At 43.7% G+C, this 18,887-nt stretch overlaps 1 protein-coding gene across 6 annotated transcripts in view; it reads right to left on the reverse strand.

Moving 5' to 3' along the window:
• The window catches only part of Arnt2 (aryl hydrocarbon receptor nuclear translocator 2), a 168,957-nt gene that overhangs the window by 48,252 nt on the left and 101,818 nt on the right, over positions 1 to 18,887 (reverse strand). For all 6 annotated transcript variants that reach the window (XM_021191241.2, XM_029535015.1, XM_029535029.1 and 3 more), the window contains 2 exons: positions 13,062 to 13,127; positions 12,669 to 12,754 (listed from right to left, as the gene is read on the reverse strand). In XM_021191241.2, the coding sequence (XP_021046900.1) occupies positions 12,669 to 12,754; positions 13,062 to 13,127 (152 nt within the window). The remainder of the gene's footprint in view (positions 1 to 12,668; positions 12,755 to 13,061; positions 13,128 to 18,887) is intronic.

Below are 18,887 nucleotides of genomic sequence, written 5' to 3' on the forward strand. Positions count from 1 at the left end.
GCCAGCCTCCAGTGAAATGTTTTCCTTTATAAGAGTTGCCTTGGACATAGTGTCTCTTCACAGCAACAGAAACCCTAACAAAGACACTCAATGTCCTAGTTTGCTTCTGTTGGGATAAACACCATGAGAAAAAGCCTGGGGAGGAAAGGACTTAGCTCACAGATCAGAATCCATCTATCATCAGGGGAAACCAAGTCAGGAACCTAGTGTAAGGGGCTAAAGCAGAGGTCCCGGAGCAATGCTGCTTACTGGTTTGCTCTTTATTTGGAATGCATTCTGATGCAACCTCAGCTACAGCCCCCTAGGCACTGAGAAAGGAAGTAGGGTTATCGTGGTGGCTGAACTAGGTCTCCCTGTGCTGATCTCCGTCTAAATGCAGTACTCAACTATGGTTCCGAAGGACCCGAGGCCATCCACACTTCAGGACAAGAGGAGCTGGCTTGTGATACCCCGAGCTCTCCGGCTATGACAGACTGTAGGCTCTAGAACCAAGCAGAGGGTGGGGGGCAACACTCTGCTGCGGAGAAAGGAGAACCTGTTCTTACTCTCCAGGGTTCACCATCATGATGGGCAAAACAGGCCGAGCTCCTTCCAATGCCATGTGCTTAACAGTGTCACAGGGAGCAGAACAGAGCCTGGAGATGGGCCACAGGGCCACTGCTGGGTGCCAGAGTGGGCGGAGAGAGGTGGGGGGGGGGGGCGAGTGCTTCCTGGCAGGAATCGCAAAGTGCTTTTTAATATGAGCAGGATAACTGTAACTATTCTAACAGATTTTAGTGATTCCCTGATCGGCTTCACAAGCTCATTTCACCTCATATTAAACTTCAACGCCCTCCTTGGATAGCCTCTTCCCTCCTGCTAGCGAGAAATAAATCTGGAGAGCATAAACAATGCAAATGAGATGGGCCTGGAAACCCCTGAGGGGAAGGGAACACAGCACTGGCCAAGTGGGCTTCTTCATGCCTCACTAAGGGTTACAGGAACCCAGTGCAGACAAAGTGGAAAGTGGGTTTGTTTTTCAGTCTCTCTGGAAAGAGGTTGTCCTTGGCCTTCACTACCGCATGTGAATTAAGACATATTTTTATATTTCACAAAACAAAAGGCAGAAGGGGAGCAACTGTCTTCTGGTTGCAGGCAATCCAGGGCACTTGCTCAGGGCATACTGCCACAGCCTTCCCTGAGGAACATCTGTAAACTTTAGGAAAAATTTACTGTTACAAAAACACATTTGGGAAACAGTCTCAATAAAGATAAAGTATTTTCATCACTGTAGGCTTCTCAGAGACTGCACTATGCTGTGTCAACCAGTACCGTTTGCTGGGACAGAAATGCGGAATGTGAAGTTTCCCAGTGGATGGAATGGAATGCCTTTGTTGCAGTCTAGTGACTTTTATCTTGGTGGATAGTTTTGGGAAAAAAACAAAAACAAAACAAGTTGACCTGTGGATATCTTGTATTTCAGGGATCTTGCCTGGAAACCCCAAAAGTGGTTTAGCCTAAAAGGCTTATGGGTGTAACTGATGCTTTTGTACCTACTTGTCCCTTCCAAATGACAATGAAAAGGTCCAGGGCCTGACACAGAAAGAAGTATATCCTAGTGCTGGAAACTGGGAAAGGTGAGGGAGGGGGGTGAGGCGGTTTTAGGATGCATGGATCAGGCCAGACCACATTGAGGAAGGATACAATGGGGAACCCTATTCCCTGTAACTGCATGTGGAGGAGTGGAAGGTTTGCACCAGAACAGTAAAAAGTGCAGAGTAAGCTTGACTTGAGATGAGTCCAGAAAAGGGACAAGTCTCAGGGAAGCACCTGGAACTCCTAGGAAACCACATGGTTGAAGATTTCTAGGACTCTCACTGGGGCTGTGTGTGACTTGTAACCTGCCACTTCATTTATTGCCCTGGGAACAGACAGGTGAAAGCTAAGTTTGGGTGTTCCTAAGACTGCAGCGAAGCCAAACATTCCTCTCCCGTCCTTGTCAAGGGTACTCCGGTCTTTCTAGAACCTCTGCAATGGATGATGGCACAATTGTCAGCTCTCAGAATGGACCATCCCACAGTAACATGTCTAAGGTAAGTCACATGGAAATGGGAAGCATGTGAAAAAGGGGACACCAAGGTAAGGAACCAGAACAATTATTTCCAGTTGCTTTATAAGAGAGAGAAAAATCCCACCAGCAATGGAGGAGTGTTCTTCTTTCTCCACATCATCTCCAACATGTGTTGTCACCTGAGGTTTTGATCTTAGCCATTCTGATTGGTGTAAGGTGGAATCTCAGGGTCATTTTGATTTGCATTTCTCTGATCACTAAGGACTTTGAACTTTTTTTTAGGTGTTTCTCAGCCATTCAAGATTCCTCAGTTGTTAATTCTCCGTTTAGTTCTATACCCCATTTGTTGATTGAATTGTTTGGTTTTTTGGTGATTAACTTCTTGAGTTCTTTATATATTTTGGATATTAGCCCTCTATTGGATGTGGGGTTACAACCACTCTGGAAATCAATCTGGAGGTCCCTCAGAAAATTGGAAATAGGTCTATCTGAAGACCCAGCTATAACACTCTTGGGTGCCCTACCATGCCACAGAGGCACAAGTTCCACTATGTTCATAGCAGCCTATTTGTGATATCCAGAAGCTGGAAACAACTTAGATGTCCCATGACAGAAGAATGGATACAAAAAATGTGGTTCATTTACACAATGGAATACTACTCAGCTATTAAGAATGAGGCCATCCTGACTTTTGCAGGCAAATGGATGGAACTAGAAAATATCATCCTGAGTGAGGTAACTCAGACCCAAAAGGCCATGCATGCATGGTATGTACTCACTAATAAGTGGATATTAGTAAAAAAAAAAAAAAAAAAAAAAAAAAGAAAGAAAGAAAGAAAGAAAGAAAGAAAGAAAGAAAAAGAAAAAGAAAAAGAAAAAAGAGGGAGGCAGGGACTTGGGAGGGAATGTGGACAGGGTGGGAGGGGGCAGCAGTGGTGGGTAGAAGGGAACCTGATCTGGTATTGGGTGAGGGGAAAGAACTGAAGCCCTGAGGGCCAGCAGAAAGAATGGAATAGGCAACCTCAGAAAATAGGAGGTTGGGGGGGAACCCCAGAATGTCCCAGAGACCTGGGAGGTGAGAGACTCCCAGGACTCATAGGGAGGGACCTTTGATGAAATGCCTGACAGTAGAGAGAGGGAACTTATAGAGCCCACCTCCAGCAGGAAGACAGGACATCAAGTGAGGGATGGGGTTGCCATCTCACAGTCACACCTCTGACCCATAATTGTTTCTGTCTGAAAGAATTACAGGGATGGACATGGAGAGGAACCTGAGGAAAAGAAGGTCCAATGACAGGCCCAAAGTGGGATCCGGCTTAGTGGAGGTCCCAAGGCCTGACACTATTACTAAGGCTATGGAATGCTCACAAAAAGGAATTTATCATGGCTGCCCTCCAAAAGACCCAACAAGCAGCTGAAAGAGTCAGATGCAGTTATTTGCACTCAACCAATGGACAGAAGCAGCTGACCTCTGTTGTTGAATTAGGGAAGGCTAAAAGAAGCTGAGGAGAAGGGTGATCCTGTAGGAGAACCAGCAGTTTCAATTAATCTGGACCCCCGAGATCTTTCAAACACTGGACCACCAAACAGACAGCATACACCAACTCAGCAGAGGACTTCCAAGTCTGTGTTCATTCAGAGATGAAGCACCTATCCCTCAAGAGACTGGAGGCTCCAGGGAGTTTAGAGGTCAGGTGAGGTAGGGGGTGGGGGCAACCACGTGGAGATGGGATGGGGTGGGGAGGAGGTGTGGGATATGGAGCAGTTGGAGGGTGGATGGGGAGGGGCGGGGAATGGAATATGGAGTGTAAAAAATGAATTACAAATTAAATTAAAAAATAAAATTATCAACAGCACTGTAAAATAATAATAATAATAATAATAATAATAATAATAATAAAATAATGAGAGAGAAAAATCTAAAGTTAATCCTCTGGGAGTCTAGATGATGTGATATTTACAGAAAGAGAGCAACTTCATCAGTGAGGACTGAGTGCAGATGAAAAAATGCACTTGTCACGTTAAAAACAGAAAAGGGCGTGGTGGCCACGAATAGAAGATCAGGCCAAGAAGTTCAAGAACTTCATATGAAGAACAAAAATCTAGTGGGGGTGAAAGAAGAACCAGGAGATGGCATGGCACCCAAGACACAGGGGGGACTCTGAAGCCTGAAGGACACCTCTTCACAGGGACAGCTCAAGCCCCCATACAGGCTGAACCAGCCTAGTCATTAAAATGAGCGAAAACAACCCCACTCGCACACTGAACAAACATTTGAGTTCTAGGCATTCGGGAAACAACCTACTTGTGTTATAACGGAAAAGGGGAAGATTCTGAAAGGAAAGCCGAGGCAGGCTCAGCCATCTGCACATCAGAGGTTAGAAACCAACTGTGAAGCATGCTGGGGAAGTATCTTCCCAGAGACCCGTGACCTCAAGAATTCTCTTTGCAACTGTACAGGGCAGTGAGAAAATCCTCAAAGTGGAGGGGTCCAGGAGTATGGGGCCTGCCAACCCTTCTAGATGTTAACTGTTGGAAGACTCATCTTGGCATAGTGAAATGGACCAAATAATGCCAGGGTCATGGTATAGAGAAAGACGGGGTGAGCAACACAACCAACATAGTCTGCTTATTACCTGGGCAACCTCAGGTAACACACAAATGACAGAAAGGGAGGTGACAGAGGATAGATGCGGGTTTTGAAAGATGATTATAGACTTGAGAGATAAATAGATGGTAAATATGATAGCAGATAGATTTATAGATTGGTGACAAATAATAGGTGATAATCAGCAATTTTTAGAATGTATTTTAATTTGTTCTCCTGAGAATTTCACACACGTATACCATGTATTTTGATTATATTCACTCCCATCTCCTCTTGGACTCCCTCTGACATCCCCTTCCCAACCTCATGTCTTCTTTTGATATTAAATAAAATGAAGGCTTTTTTTTTTTTTTTTTTTTGAGACAGGACCTCACTGTGTAGCTTTGGCTGGCCTGGAAACTCACAGAGATCCACCAGCCTCTGCCTCCTTATTACTGGAATTAAAGGCACGCATCACTATGCCCTGCCTCTCTCTTTTTAAAAATAATCTACCAAGTCTAATAAGTGTTGCCATCATGCACATGTGTGTGGAACTACGTAGATAGCAGTTTTGATATATGATAGAAGATGGATAATAGATTTGACAGGCAGATGATAGATCTGAGAGATAGACTTGATACACGACAGATGATAGATAGATAACATTATGTAAATGGATGGCATAATATGACAATGACCAAATAGCTGACATGCAAATCCCAGTCAAAAGCCCAAAGTGATCTTTCCACTATTTAAGGAGTAAGAGAAGCCGTCAAACTTAATAATGATGTGTAAGCACATAGATTCTGCAATCAGACTTCCTGGATGTGAGCTGCAGCTTTCCCACCTGCCTCATATAGACCTTGCCCACTGCCACATCTGCCATCTGGAGCAGGCATTATCCTGGCTACCTCACATGTTCCCATGAGCATAGCCACTGTCCTGCTTCAGCTTCATTTTCTCCCAAGGTGACACATAAGCACCACTCTTTACTGGTCCCTCGACCTTCCAGCAAGTTCCATGTAGTTAATAGACTACTCTCCAAAACCTTTATAGAAAATGCAGAGAAGGAACCAAGCTCTCTGGATTAGCATTCCAGCCCTGTGGTGGTTTGAATAGAAACATCCCCCACAGGTCCATAGGGATTGTCACTATTAGGAGCTATGGTCTTCTTGGAATAGGTATGTCACTGGGGGTGGGTCTCAATTGCTTAAGCCTGTCTGCTGTGACTGTCTCTTCTTGCTTCCTATAGTTCAAGATGTAGAACTCTCAGCTTCTCCTCCAGCACAGTCTCTGCCTGCACACCACTATGCTTCCTGCCACAATGGACTAAACCTGTGAAACAATCCGAATTAAACGTTATCATTAATAACAGCTTCAATGGTCATGGTGTCTCTTCACTGCAATAGAAATCCTAACTAAGATAGCCCCAAGATCTGATGCTATTCCTGTGCTTCACCCACAGTCCCACCCACAGCTAGTATCTCCTTACTGCATGGAGAAGGCTGAGGTACAACAGCGAATGCACCAAGATGTCCAAGTGTATGGCCCAACTTTAAGCTTTTACTAGCCACATGTGCTGGGCCAACTGCTTCACAATGCTGTCTTTAGGTACATAGAAACTAGAAAATAACTGTGTCTGCACATCATCAGGGCTTTGGTGAACATTAAATAAACAAATCAGGTCAAGGGCTTTCACTGAGTGTAGCTCTCAAAGTGTTCCCAATGACAGGTGCTATTGTTCAAACCTCCACTGCCTATGTTTTTCCCTTGCTTGCAATGAGTTTGTTATCCAGCAAAGTCTTTCCCTTTACCCTATGCTTCATCCCAGTTCTACTCTCTATCTCTGCCCACCAGGCTGGCATGCAGGCTAGACAAGCTTGCCTTGACACAACCCAGCAGTTGAATTTGTGCCTTGGTTATGACTTGAGGCTTTGTGGCTGACTTGGAAGTTTGTCCCTTCCACAGCTCTGTGAGCAGGCACCATGTCAGCCTCACCTCAGGATCCCCAGGACCTCACAAAGCTGGTCTGTGGTGGAGCTCAGAAACCATCTATAGAAGGAACAGAAAGAGGCATTTCATCCTGCCTGAGAATGAAAAACCAGACGATGGTGATAGTTACTCCCCATCTCAGAAGCTAATGTGGTGGCTTTGATTCTGGAGACATCTTGAGCATGCCACATATGTGCAGTGTAGAGTGGCTAGGAAGCACAGGGGTGCAGCCATGGCTTGTGACTTAGTGGCCTCAATACCAGCAAGAGATTTTTGGAGACTTTCACACGGTAGAAAAACAAACCACATTCAAGAAGCAAACTGCCAGAAACCCAGAACTGTTGCAGATGAGCTCATGGCAGAGCCGAGCTGTCGGCTGAAGTCTGAGCACTGGCCTGACCCCAGAGGCTTCAGGCCAGAACTGCAAAATAACCTCAAGCCTGTGGCATGCTGTGGCCATGACTTACTGAAAGTCAGCAACAAAGTGAGAAATAGACACCCACCTCACCAGTGAAGAAAGTGCCAAATGCTTTCAAGATCTAGATTGTCCCAGGAGTAAGCCATGAGTCCTGAGTTCAAACTCTATACCCTGGGTCAGGTCTTGGCTCTCTTGTGCCAACATTCTGTCAGGTAACCAGGCATTCTACATGGTGGGTTAGGTTGTAAGCCACACCTCCACTTTAGAAAAGACATCTGCTCAAAGCTGCCTCTATGAAAGGCAAGGTGCTTGGTGGTGACGCTGGGTGGAAATAAGTCACACTTCTGGAAATGTAGTATTCTTCAGCCTCTGAATACACCCCCAATGTATAAAATGTACCCTGTCATGCGTAGTTACTGACTAACTAAATAACTGTGTGATGAGACAAGGGAACTAAGTTAATGCCTGTTAGTCTCACTCCGAATACTATACTAATATAGTGTAAAATGTTGTCAGGCTAATTAGGAAGGCTACTATGTTACAGAAAGGTTCTAGAACACACCAGAATCTACTTTGAGGTTTGTATACCATAAACAGGTGGGAAGAAAAAGATTCAGCCTATAAGTGCATGTCAAGGAGTCTGTCCATAAAGCTCTGGTTTCTACTGCAAACCCCACCTTGGCTGATAACTCTTCCTTTTCCTTTTCCTTTTCCTTTTCCTTTTCCTTTTCCTTTTCCTTTTCCTTTTCCTTTTCCTTTTCCTTTTCCCTTTTCTTTTCTTTTCTTTTCTTTTCTTTTCTTTTCTTTTCTTTTCTTTTCTTTTCTTTCCTCTTCTCTTCTTTGAGGTTGGCTTTTCACATATATATTCATTTTCATATTTTAGTTAGCTGCCATAAATTTTCATTTGCATAACTTAGTCATTGTTTATAATTGCAGAGCATGTGAGCAAGCAGGGTCAGCAATATAACTTTATAAGGCATCGGATAGTCCTCACGGTGAGCTGCTTGCTACTCCAGTACCCCTAACTCTAGGACCTTAGAAAGGGGTAAGAGAATCATGACTTCAGTTTACCACTCGTCCAAGCCACACAACTGTCTCTGTCACTAACCATCTCAAAAGAGTTCCACAAAACTGACTTTCTTAAACTTAGAAACTCTAGCAAGAACTGGCTTCACACAGGCACCCTTTTAGACTCACCATTTTTTCATTTCAAGAGCATTTCTTTTTCCACCACCCTCCCACTCATCCATCCCATTCCTCCACGCACCCACTAGTCCAGCCTTCAAAAATACAATGTTTGCCAAGTCTGAATGATAGATGGGTGTGAGAAGATGAACACAGCATCTGCCCTGGGGGTCTTGCAGGTTATGAACAGTGATCCAGAATTAGAGTTATATGTGCTAAGAATGCAGTTATTAATAAAGAAACAGTTTCAGCAGCCACAGAACAAGGCAGCAGGGCAACTAAGAACCCTGCATGCACGCATGAGTAATGACACAGGAAGATGGAATTCTTCTCTAGAACCTCTGCCTTCACAGAAACACCCTGTACGAGAGCAGACTCAAAAGGCGACAATGATGTACCTCCAAGCTCTCTGTAAACCATCTAATCTGATCACTTAGAATTCCATCGTTGAAGGTTCAGATGGATGTCTCAAAACATCATTTTCTCTTATTATTAAAATCAGGTAAAACATGGGGGAAATGTGGACATGAACAGAAAAGAAAATGTTCCAACAATCCATAGACAGAAATAAATGGTTAATGTTCCAGTTTTAACACACATGCATGCTTTATTCATTTATAATTTTAAAAAACGAGATGTATATGTCTTGTGGCCATTTAAAAACAATTGTTTACACTTTATTTTGTTCTCAAAAATACTTGAATAGCACAAACGCTCATTAATGTCTGTCCAATGTGCCGGTGTATAGAGTTTCCACTTTTATTTTAACTAGTTCTCTACCAGTGGCATTCAGATTCATTTTGATCTTTCACAGTTGTTAAAGGTGATTAAGAACACAATATACAGATATCTCTAGTTAATTTGTTAGAATAAATTTCCACCAATCTGAGTGCTGTATCATAAGTCACACACTGTCAGATGTTTGTTACACATTGCTCAGTCTACTCAAGCTTTGGATTAGTTTAACAGCATTATTCCTAACAGCAGTGCAAAAAGTATATTTTCTTTACTTTTCATTTGCCTTTTTGCTCTTTGGTCCATTATAATGTAAGAGAGAATGGTATCAAATTGTTTCAATGTGAGGTTCTGGTTAACTGTGAAAACTCTTTTTCCGTAGCTTAATGTGTCTATTGTATCTTTAATGCTCTTTCATGCCCCTGACTCACTTCTCTCTTTTGTAACTTTCCTCTTTTGCTCCAAGTTGTGCCTTCTGGAACTACCCAGAGACTAATTCCTCCTTCATATGACACCTCCTCAAATACTTGCAGACAGAAATCATGTCTCATTTTCTCTAAGTGAAACACCCTGGCTCCTCCAACCGTTCCTTATGTGGCAGTTTCATTGGCCAGCATTTAAGGCAAAGAATAAGTCCTACTGCCTCAAATAAGCTAACACCAACAGTCTTGAGACATACGCAGCTCCAGAGGAACTCACCCTCTGGGTGCAGTCACTGCTGGCCTCTTGGGCACAGCTTCTTTTCTCCCTCCCCACTGGGGCCTGGTGAGTTTTATCACACTCATGACATTACTCATGTGAGATCATGGGTCTGGAGCCCCAATAACAGGGCAGAAGGGCATAATATTGAGTCTGGAAGCAGAAGAGGAATGTACACCCAGTATAGTAAGAATGATCAAGTAACTTAAGTGAAGAAAGATTCGGTAGGAATCAAGGCATCCTCTTGGCATGGATCTCCAGATGGCTTTGGAGCACTGATGTAGTCTGGGTATGGGCATTTTTTTCAGGGCAAATTTTCCTAACTTCAGCTGGCATAGGGACTCTTCTGTCTCCAAAGATAACACTTTCCTCTGATCACCTCTATAATGAGGTATTTATCTGAGCACTTCTAGAAAGATGGTTCTGGAGTTTGTAGTCCTGAGGTTGTTGCTCAACAATGGCCATACATAGTCCTCTTCCAAATCTTTTGTTCTTATTTTTATCTCATTGAACAATCTCCTACTACAAACCTACTTTCTCAAGCACTTACAAAATGCCTTGCCACTTACAAAATGCCCCATGCTATCAATGAACTGCTTCTGACTGGTTCAACAGCACTGTTAGAACTATGTGTGGATCTCCTAAGTTGAGGGCTGGATGCCTTTCAGAATCTGTCCTTTGGTAAACAACATACTGGTAGTTTGTAAATTATACTTCCTATGGTTAAAAGATTTCTCTTAGGGGGTTAGAGAGGATGATTTAGTGATTAAGAACGTTGGATGAACATTCAGAGGACCTGCACTGGATTCCCAACATGGTAGTTCACACTATCTGTAACTCTACTCCCAGGGGATCTGACATATGCAAGCACAACATGTACATTGCGTGTGTACATTAACACACACACACACACACACACACACACACACACACACACACACAAAGAAGGAAGGAAAGAAAAAAGAAAAGTGTTGCCAAAAGTTCATGCATTAGAAACTCGAAACCCCAAATTCACATGTTGATGCCATTTGTAGATGGAACTTTTTGAAGAAAATGAGGGTTAAATCAGATACCACAGGGACCTAATGATGATGTTAGTGGCTTCCTGAGAGAGAGAAGCTATGTGTGTTGGCACATTCCTTTAATTCAGGCATGTGGGAGGCAGAAGCGAGTGGATATTAAAATCAGCCTGGTCACGTTGTGAGTTCCAGGCCAGTGGGAATGTATAGTGAGACACTGTCTCAAAAACGAATGAATGAATGAATGAATGAATAAATAAATAAATGAATAAATAAATAAAGGGAGAAACATCTAAACTCACAGGTGCCAGGTGGGTGTCGGTTCTCTCCCCAAAAGACACCCTCTGTCACAATATGACACACACCAAGAAGACCCTTGTCAAATGTAGCCCCTTAGCCCTGAAGTCACCATCCTTATAACTGTAAGAAAAATATTTATTTTCATTGCAAATTACCTAGTCTGTAATATTTTGTGATAGTAATCCAACAAAGACCAGGATCATATTTTAAGTAGGAAAAAAAAATACCCTTTAAGGGCATTTATATACATTTTACTGACAGGCTGTGCCCATGCATATCTCTATCTCCCTATCTCTCTTTCTCTCTTTCTCTCTATCTATCTATCTCCCTATCTCTCTATCTTTCTATCTATCTATCTATCTATCTATCTATCTATCTATCTATCTATCTATCCATCTATATGTGTGTATACATGCACAAAAAGTCAATGTGGGGTGTTTAGATTGCTGAGCTTTGACTTGCAGGTGTTCAGACTCTGGATATTCCATAGCACTGTTATGATTGTTGTAATTATGTCGGACATAGTAAACATACAACAGTCATTACTGTTATGATTATGCAAAGCATTTCAGAACTGCAGGAAGGTGCTAATGGTATTTGTGGACATAGAGACTTCATTATTCGAAAACCTAAACAGTAATGAGAAATTATTTTACTTCCAGACCTCTTACAGTACTGATGAAAATCAACATGCCAGGTCAGAGGTGGGCAATGAGCAGCAGAGCGTCACTCTAGCTATAAAGCAGGCAGTGTCAGTCAGTGAAGGAAAGATCATTGTAGATTCCTAGTCAGGGAGGGGTCTTGTACGGCCCCCTCCAAAGCAAAAAATGCAATCCATACTGAACATAATCCACAGCTCACTGTCCAGCAGAGGCAAAGCTACAATAAGAAACTCAAGCCACTTTATCTTACAGTTTCTATTTTCCCTTGCCTGTCAGTGGACAGCATACCGTAAGCTATTTTTATTTCTTCCAAGCACTAGTCTGGCTATTGCTATATATTCTTTAACTGCACTATGGCTATAGGGCTTGTGCTCTTTGTTTTGTAGGATTACTATGCCACATAGCTATATTTTGGTGCTTCATTATTCCCTGTATGGGTACATGACATTTATATTCATCTATCCATCACTTAATGTATATTTGGGTTGCTTTAACTCTTTGTCCATTATGCATAAACACTTATATTTAAATTTCTTTGTAGATCTAGGTCTTTAATTCTTTTGGATTGATATCCCGGAGTCAAACTGTGAAGTCATACAGTATCTGCATGCTTAACATTTTGAGAGTGTTTTTCCAAGCAGCTATGCTATTTCACATTCCCACCAGCGAGATACGATAGTTCAGTTCTCCTTTTCCTTGCCCATGCTTGTTATCTGTTATCTCAGTGTGATTTTGATATGCATATCTGTGGCGACACGGCTGCAACGATCATTTCAAATCTCCACATTACCATTTCTGAGGTTGATGATGCAAAGGCTCCACTCACCCTTGAAGAATCAAGGTTTTTGGAAACCTATTTCAGATAGCAGGGCTTTCTCTGGTATCAAAAATTACATTCTAACCACAAAGAAAAACAACAATACTTTCCCACGTTTTCTCCAAAAGTACTCTTAACCCAGTATTACCATCGGAGGTGAAGACATCCGCCTTCTTGGAAATACATCAGCAGCGCTCTGCTTACCTGCTGGTGGCCAAGCCTTGATGTAACCTGTGCAGTGGACTACAGCATACTGGGCTTCTCCTTCTTTCACAGGGCCAAGGCCATTCCTGAAAAAGAACGTACATGAAGCTGTCTTCACTACATGGAAACATGGCAAGATGCTGATGACCGCTTTAGTATCTAAGCTACCTGTTCCCTTGTTTCCCTAGCGATTTCCCATTGTCCTGACTCCTTTCCATCAATGGGGCTTCAAAGTCACATATAAATTTCACCCAACTCCCAGTTCTCACCCTGGGTACTGTCACCCTGACATGTATTCTCCTGGTCCTCTTCAAGCTGAACTATTCCCCACTGTGGAGCCAATAAGCCATCTGCTAGCATAGTCCCAAGTACATCATAAAGAGAAGTGCCCACCTGAACCTTTTCCTCATGGTGGTTATTCTGTTCAAATGCAGGTGGTCCAAGGGAGCGTTTCCACACCTAAGAATCAACATATGTATTAGAACCAGCGAATGCAGAAAATATCTGAAATATAAGATGCTGCTGAGACAGACAAGGGGAACGCACCTCTCACCAAAGCAAGGGTTCAAACCACTATTAGTGCATATTCTTTGTGTTCAAGTGTGTGAACATGCACATATGTGTGTGCGGGTGCATGTGCATGTGTATGCTTATAAATGTGGAAACCAGAGGATGACCTCAGGTACCATTCCATCTTTTCTTTGGGGATAACGTATCTCACTGGTCTGCAGCTTACCAAGTGAGGCTGGCTGGTGGCTGAGCCCCAGGGACCCTCCTGGTTTTGCATCTCTGATGCTAGAACTACTAAAGTGTGCCACCGCACCCAGTCTTTTCCACATGGACTCTGGGGACCAAACTCAGGTCTTGGCTTATAAGGCAAGCATTTGACCAACTGAGCTATATCGACAATAGAATTGAGGAGTTCTTTAATTGGTAAACATTCTTTCTGATGTTCTCTTTCTTATAAATAAAGATGGTGAGGTATGGAGGGGATATGATTAAGCTTTCTCCCATGGTCATTGGACTTCTTGCATCTGTGACTATCTTGAGCAAAATGAGTATTAGTCATACAGCCAGTCAGACTACTCTTATGTGAGCACTCGCTGCTCTGAACACTTCATAGACACCTTGTAAAAACTACTCTTGATGGTGTACTCCTAGTCACTTATTTGAAATAGTTCTTACTGGAATTTTTAACTGTTAAAAGCCTTAGTGAACTCTAGATGACCCTACTGCAATTTCTACCTAAGCCAGGGGGGAAACGCTTCTTCTGGTTGCCACGCAAGGGATAAGTTTGTGACAGGGGCAAAGACTAGCCTGTGTTTGCCTGCAAGGTTTGCTATAATTGATACAAATACACTTTTTGGCTATATAAGTAGACTCTCTAGCCCACTTTGTGAGCTGGTTGTGAGACAATCTCCTACGCTGCCTTTCTTGCTATCACATTAAGCCCAGTTAAAGGCTTTTCTGGAGTTGTATTTTCTCAATTACTTTTATTATTATGGCCTGAACTAGTAACACACAGAAAGCAGCAGAGATCGGAGAGCATCGGTGAAGGCCGAGGCAGCAGAGCAGCAGTGCCAGTAACAGCTAAGCCACCGGCAGGCTGAGCCGCATATGTGACAGGGTCACCAGCTGCTTGACAGCAGCAGGCTAGAGGCCTGCAGAGTCAGAGATGAGAAACTGTAGGTCCAGTTGTAGGAAGAATTACATACTTGTCAAACCTTTAGGGTCAAGAATCTTAGCACCTCAGGCCTGGGAGCTGTTATCAAAGGTAGAGGAATGTGATACCTAGATTGCCTGGAAACTGAAATGCCAGCTGTAGCCAAGAGCTGAGGAATCTGTCTCTTACATAGGCATGGCCCACGAGCTTTAACACTTGCAGGGCTAAGGATCCTTTTCACCCAAGGTCGGCACAAGAGTCCTTACACTGAAGGATGCCCCTACTGCTGCTCCTGCCTGCCACACATGCTGCTGTCAAACACAAAGTGCTACAAAAACTAGGACCAGGACTTACGGAATTTCTTGCCTACCCTCACTTTCTACTTCCCCACATAACCTTGCTATCACGCAGATAGTTCTCGATTGTCCTATGTTTACTCAGGGAAGTCCCATGGCTATTATCCTTCCAAAGGGCAGAAGTGGGCTTGCCTCCTCTTGACTTGTAGTTGACATTAGAAGGAGAGTTTGGCCAGTTTTTCGCATGAATGAGAATCATTTTACAGCCCATCTTAGTACCAAAGGCTTACAGAAAGACCAAAGAAGAAGCCTAGCCATCCTTAGTCCCACAGATCATTTTGGTGGAACCGATGGCTTTATGGAGAAGAGGAGGGTGATGACAGGCTGCAGAGTCTCTTCAGGCTTGAGCAGAGACACTAACTCAAAGCAGATGTTGTTTGAACAGTAGCATCTTCCCAGGCTCGAGCATCATACTGTGGATACCCTCCCCCATCACTGGAACTAGGAACAAACTACACAGCTGGAAGGTCGCTGATGGCAAAAGAGAGTGGAGCAAAGGGACCACAGGCATAAAATAAGGTCTATCTGGGGGCCACTCTCTGGGGACCAGAGGATGAAACACTCTTCACAATGGTAGAACCTCTCTGATTACTTCTCATGGACTCTCTCCGAATCCCAGGTATCAGGCATCCAGGTTCTAGACAGCACTTGGTATGCCCATTTGCTAAGTGCAGTTCCATTTCCCAGCTACATGACAAGTGCCAGCCTGGATGTCTTCATTTGCAACATGCACACACACACACACACACACACACACACACACACACACACACACACACACACAAAAAAGCCAATTATGCTTTGAGATCTTGGGAAGCTGCCAACATTGGAGTGGTTTTCACAGCAGGATCGATCTATGACATTGTCACTCAGGGACGCCAACAAGGCCCTCTGTCCCTTTCTGGCAGTCCATACCCAGTATCCTGAGGAAACTTGTTTTGTTGATGGTGTCATGTTCCAAGCAGAACAAAGTGCTGTACAGCTCTCAAGCCAGCCCTTGTAGCATGGGGCTCATTTGCCATTGAACAACTATGAGGACATTCTCTGGAGGTACCTAGGCTTGGAGAGATGGTGTGATTTGGATGGTGACAGTGGCACTTTAAAGCTGCTAATTGAAATGGTGTGCTATGCATGATGTCTCAAAGCAATTAACTCATGGGGTTGACTGGGAGGGGGTAATTAAGAATTTATATCACTTGGGCTTATATCACTAACTCCCCACCAAGCTAGCATGGGAGGACCCTTCTGTGACTGACTAGCTGATAATGTGCTATTTCTGGCTGGATGCTGTACCTATGAGTCCTATGTCTGTTCAGGTCAGTGCAACAAAGCAGGCAGCCAGTGAGACGCCATCCTAACTCAGAGACCACTTATGCATTGTCACTCCAGTGCCATCTTGTCACCTGAGGCAGCTGAAGGAGTTTCATCAGGGCTTTCTGGTAGAGCTCCAGCAGTCAGTCTAGAGAGGAGCGGAAGCAGGGGGTAACTAACAGCTCTCTCACCAGACCCTAAAGTGATGTTTCATAAACTAGGGTTTTGCAGACCCACCTAGGATAATAAATATAGGTCAGTCTTTGCTACATATCATTGGAGATATGGCTTGTAGGGTTCCCCTCTCTCTGTCTCTTTGTCTCTGTCTCTGTCTGTATGTGTTTATGTGTCTGTCTGTGTATACACATGTATACAGGCACATCTGTTCAGATATACACACATGTCTGTGTGAAAGCAAGTAGATAACCTTAGCCATTCTTCCTCAAATGCCATTCACTTGTTTTTAGAGACATGGTCATTCACCTAGGATTTTCCCGGTAGACAGCCAGCCCCAGAAATCCACCTTCCTATCACAGGGATTATACATGCACATACTACCTTGCTAGACCTTCTTCTTTTTTTTTTTTTTTGTAACACAGCTATCTCTCCAGCCATGATGAAAAGAATTTGTTAAAACATGCTATTCTAAAAGAGAATTTTGAATCAATTTTAAAGCATTTTCTCTTTAGAACTTTATAGTATCCACAAGATGTGCAATGCTAAATCACTTCAGGTAGCAGACAACTCAGTAAGAGTGACAGAGCCAGTGGCTCTGCTGTGCCTATCTGGGATGGGCAGCTCAGTGGGACCATACAGCTTGAAGGGAAGGAAGCTGATGGTGCAGGCAATGCTGTTGAACCAAGATGGATGCAGGAACCCACACTGGTTACGAGAGGTGTTTGAAGATAGCCCAGGGAAGAACATGTGCCAGGGCAGGCTGGGCAGAGGGGACTGAGTCTGCCTTGCTCGCCCGCCTGCAGCTCCAGCTTCTCTTGCTTCTCCCTCTGAGGAGCATCCTTGAAGCCTCAGATCTTGCCTCTGGGACTCGGCAGTGACATTTCAAATTCTTTCTTAGCCTTCTTTTCTCCCACCTGCCTGGATGCTCACCTCACTGTTCTGCTATTGGTGAAGCAGGGTCCCATGTGATGTCCTGTCACTTAAAATGATTGTCCTATCAGCTCAGTTGCCACCCCAATATCCATCCTTGAGCCCATCTTCAGCCCTAGCCTCTCCTCTGGATTTCAGAGTTACACAGCCAAATGGCTCCTTATCTTTCCATTTAGTTATCTGGTTGGCACCTTAGTCTAGAAAGAATGACCATTCCCCTTCACTCTAAAGACACTTCCAGCTATCTTTCCTACCCTAGCAATGAGAGGATACCTACTTCTCCAAGGGAACAGGACATAGTGAAGTCCTTTATCTAACCTTTCTCGTTATTTTATACCCTGCATGTGACTGGCTGCATACCATAATATGTATCTGCAAGTAGATTATATATCTCAATTCCTACCATCACCTCAATGGTACAAAAAGCTGCAATGACCTTTGTTTTTCTTTGAAAAGAACCAGAACAATATCTCTTTCCCTCCCTCCTTGTCTCTCTGCCCCTTTCTCTTCCAGATTGGCTGATGGTGAGGAGTCCTGGACCCAATCTTTCATGAATTCAAGTAATAACTATATACAAAACATTCTACTGAAAGTTGGGGGTGGGGTACAAAGAGTTAGAGGCTAGCCTGGGCTATATAAGTTGTCATTTCAAAAAGAAAAGAAAGAAAAAGAAAAAGAAAAGGAAAAGGAAGTTAGAGGGGTATCCATCACAGTCTCCATCCTTAGAATGATGCAACTGAATTACAAAGCCAAGCCACTGACATTTTAAATACAAAGCTACAAGGTGCACAATGTGGCTCAGCCAGTCAGTAGTGTGCTTGCCTAGCATAAAGGGAGTTCTGGATTTGAACTCCTATAAACCAGACATGGCAGCCCACACTTGTCATCTCAGCACTTAGGAAGTGGATGCAGGAAGATCCTAACTTCAAAGTCAGCTGCCGCTATATGAGTTTGATGCCAGCCTGGAACATGCAAGACCCTGACTCAAAAACACAAAACAAAATATAAAAAATGTAATCAATTATGTTGAGGGCCAGTTAAAAAGGTGTGAATTATTATTGGAAACACAAGATTAAGCATGGGGTCGGTGGTTTCTATACAGACCATGTTGAGGAGTACAGACTCTGGATAGGCAAGGTGTGTGAGAGGCCCTGAGGGACAGTCAGGAGAACAATCAAGAGGTGCAGAGGGGGAGAGTTAGTGCAATGCACAGCTCCAAGGAGGTAGAAGCGGAGGATCAGGAGTTCCAAGCTACCCTACACTGCACTGAGAAGCCTTGTCCCCAAAGACCAAAAGCTAAAGAATAGCTCAGGGGCAGAACACTTGCCTGGGGGCCACAGTCCTGGGTCCAATCCCCAGCACAGCCTCCCACCCCTAACCAGAAAAGGACAAAAGTGTGTTGGTGTGTTAGTGCACACTTAATCTCAGCACCCAAGAGGCTCTTTGTGAGTTCAAGGCCAGCCTTGTACACATAGCAAGTGCCAGGACAGTTAGGGCTACATTAAAAAACAAAACCAAAAATCTAAAGAACAAGAAAGAGAGAAAAGGATAACACACCACACAAAGGTGTGAAACGGCATGGTGGGAAATGGTGAGTCACTAAAAGGGCAGGAGGCAGAAGAGGAGTGTTCTCACGCTGATGAGAATTGACCCATTCTTATCTCCTTGTACAAAGCTCAAGTCTAAGTGGATCAAAGACCTCCACATAAAACCAGAGACACTGAAATTGACAGAGGAGAAAGTGAGGAAAAACCTCAAAGGTATGGGCACAGGGAAAAAATT

Source organism: Mus pahari, chromosome 1 (assembly GCF_900095145.1).
Source record: "Mus pahari chromosome 1, PAHARI_EIJ_v1.1, whole genome shotgun sequence".
NCBI lineage: Eukaryota > Metazoa > Chordata > Mammalia > Rodentia > Muridae > Mus > Mus pahari.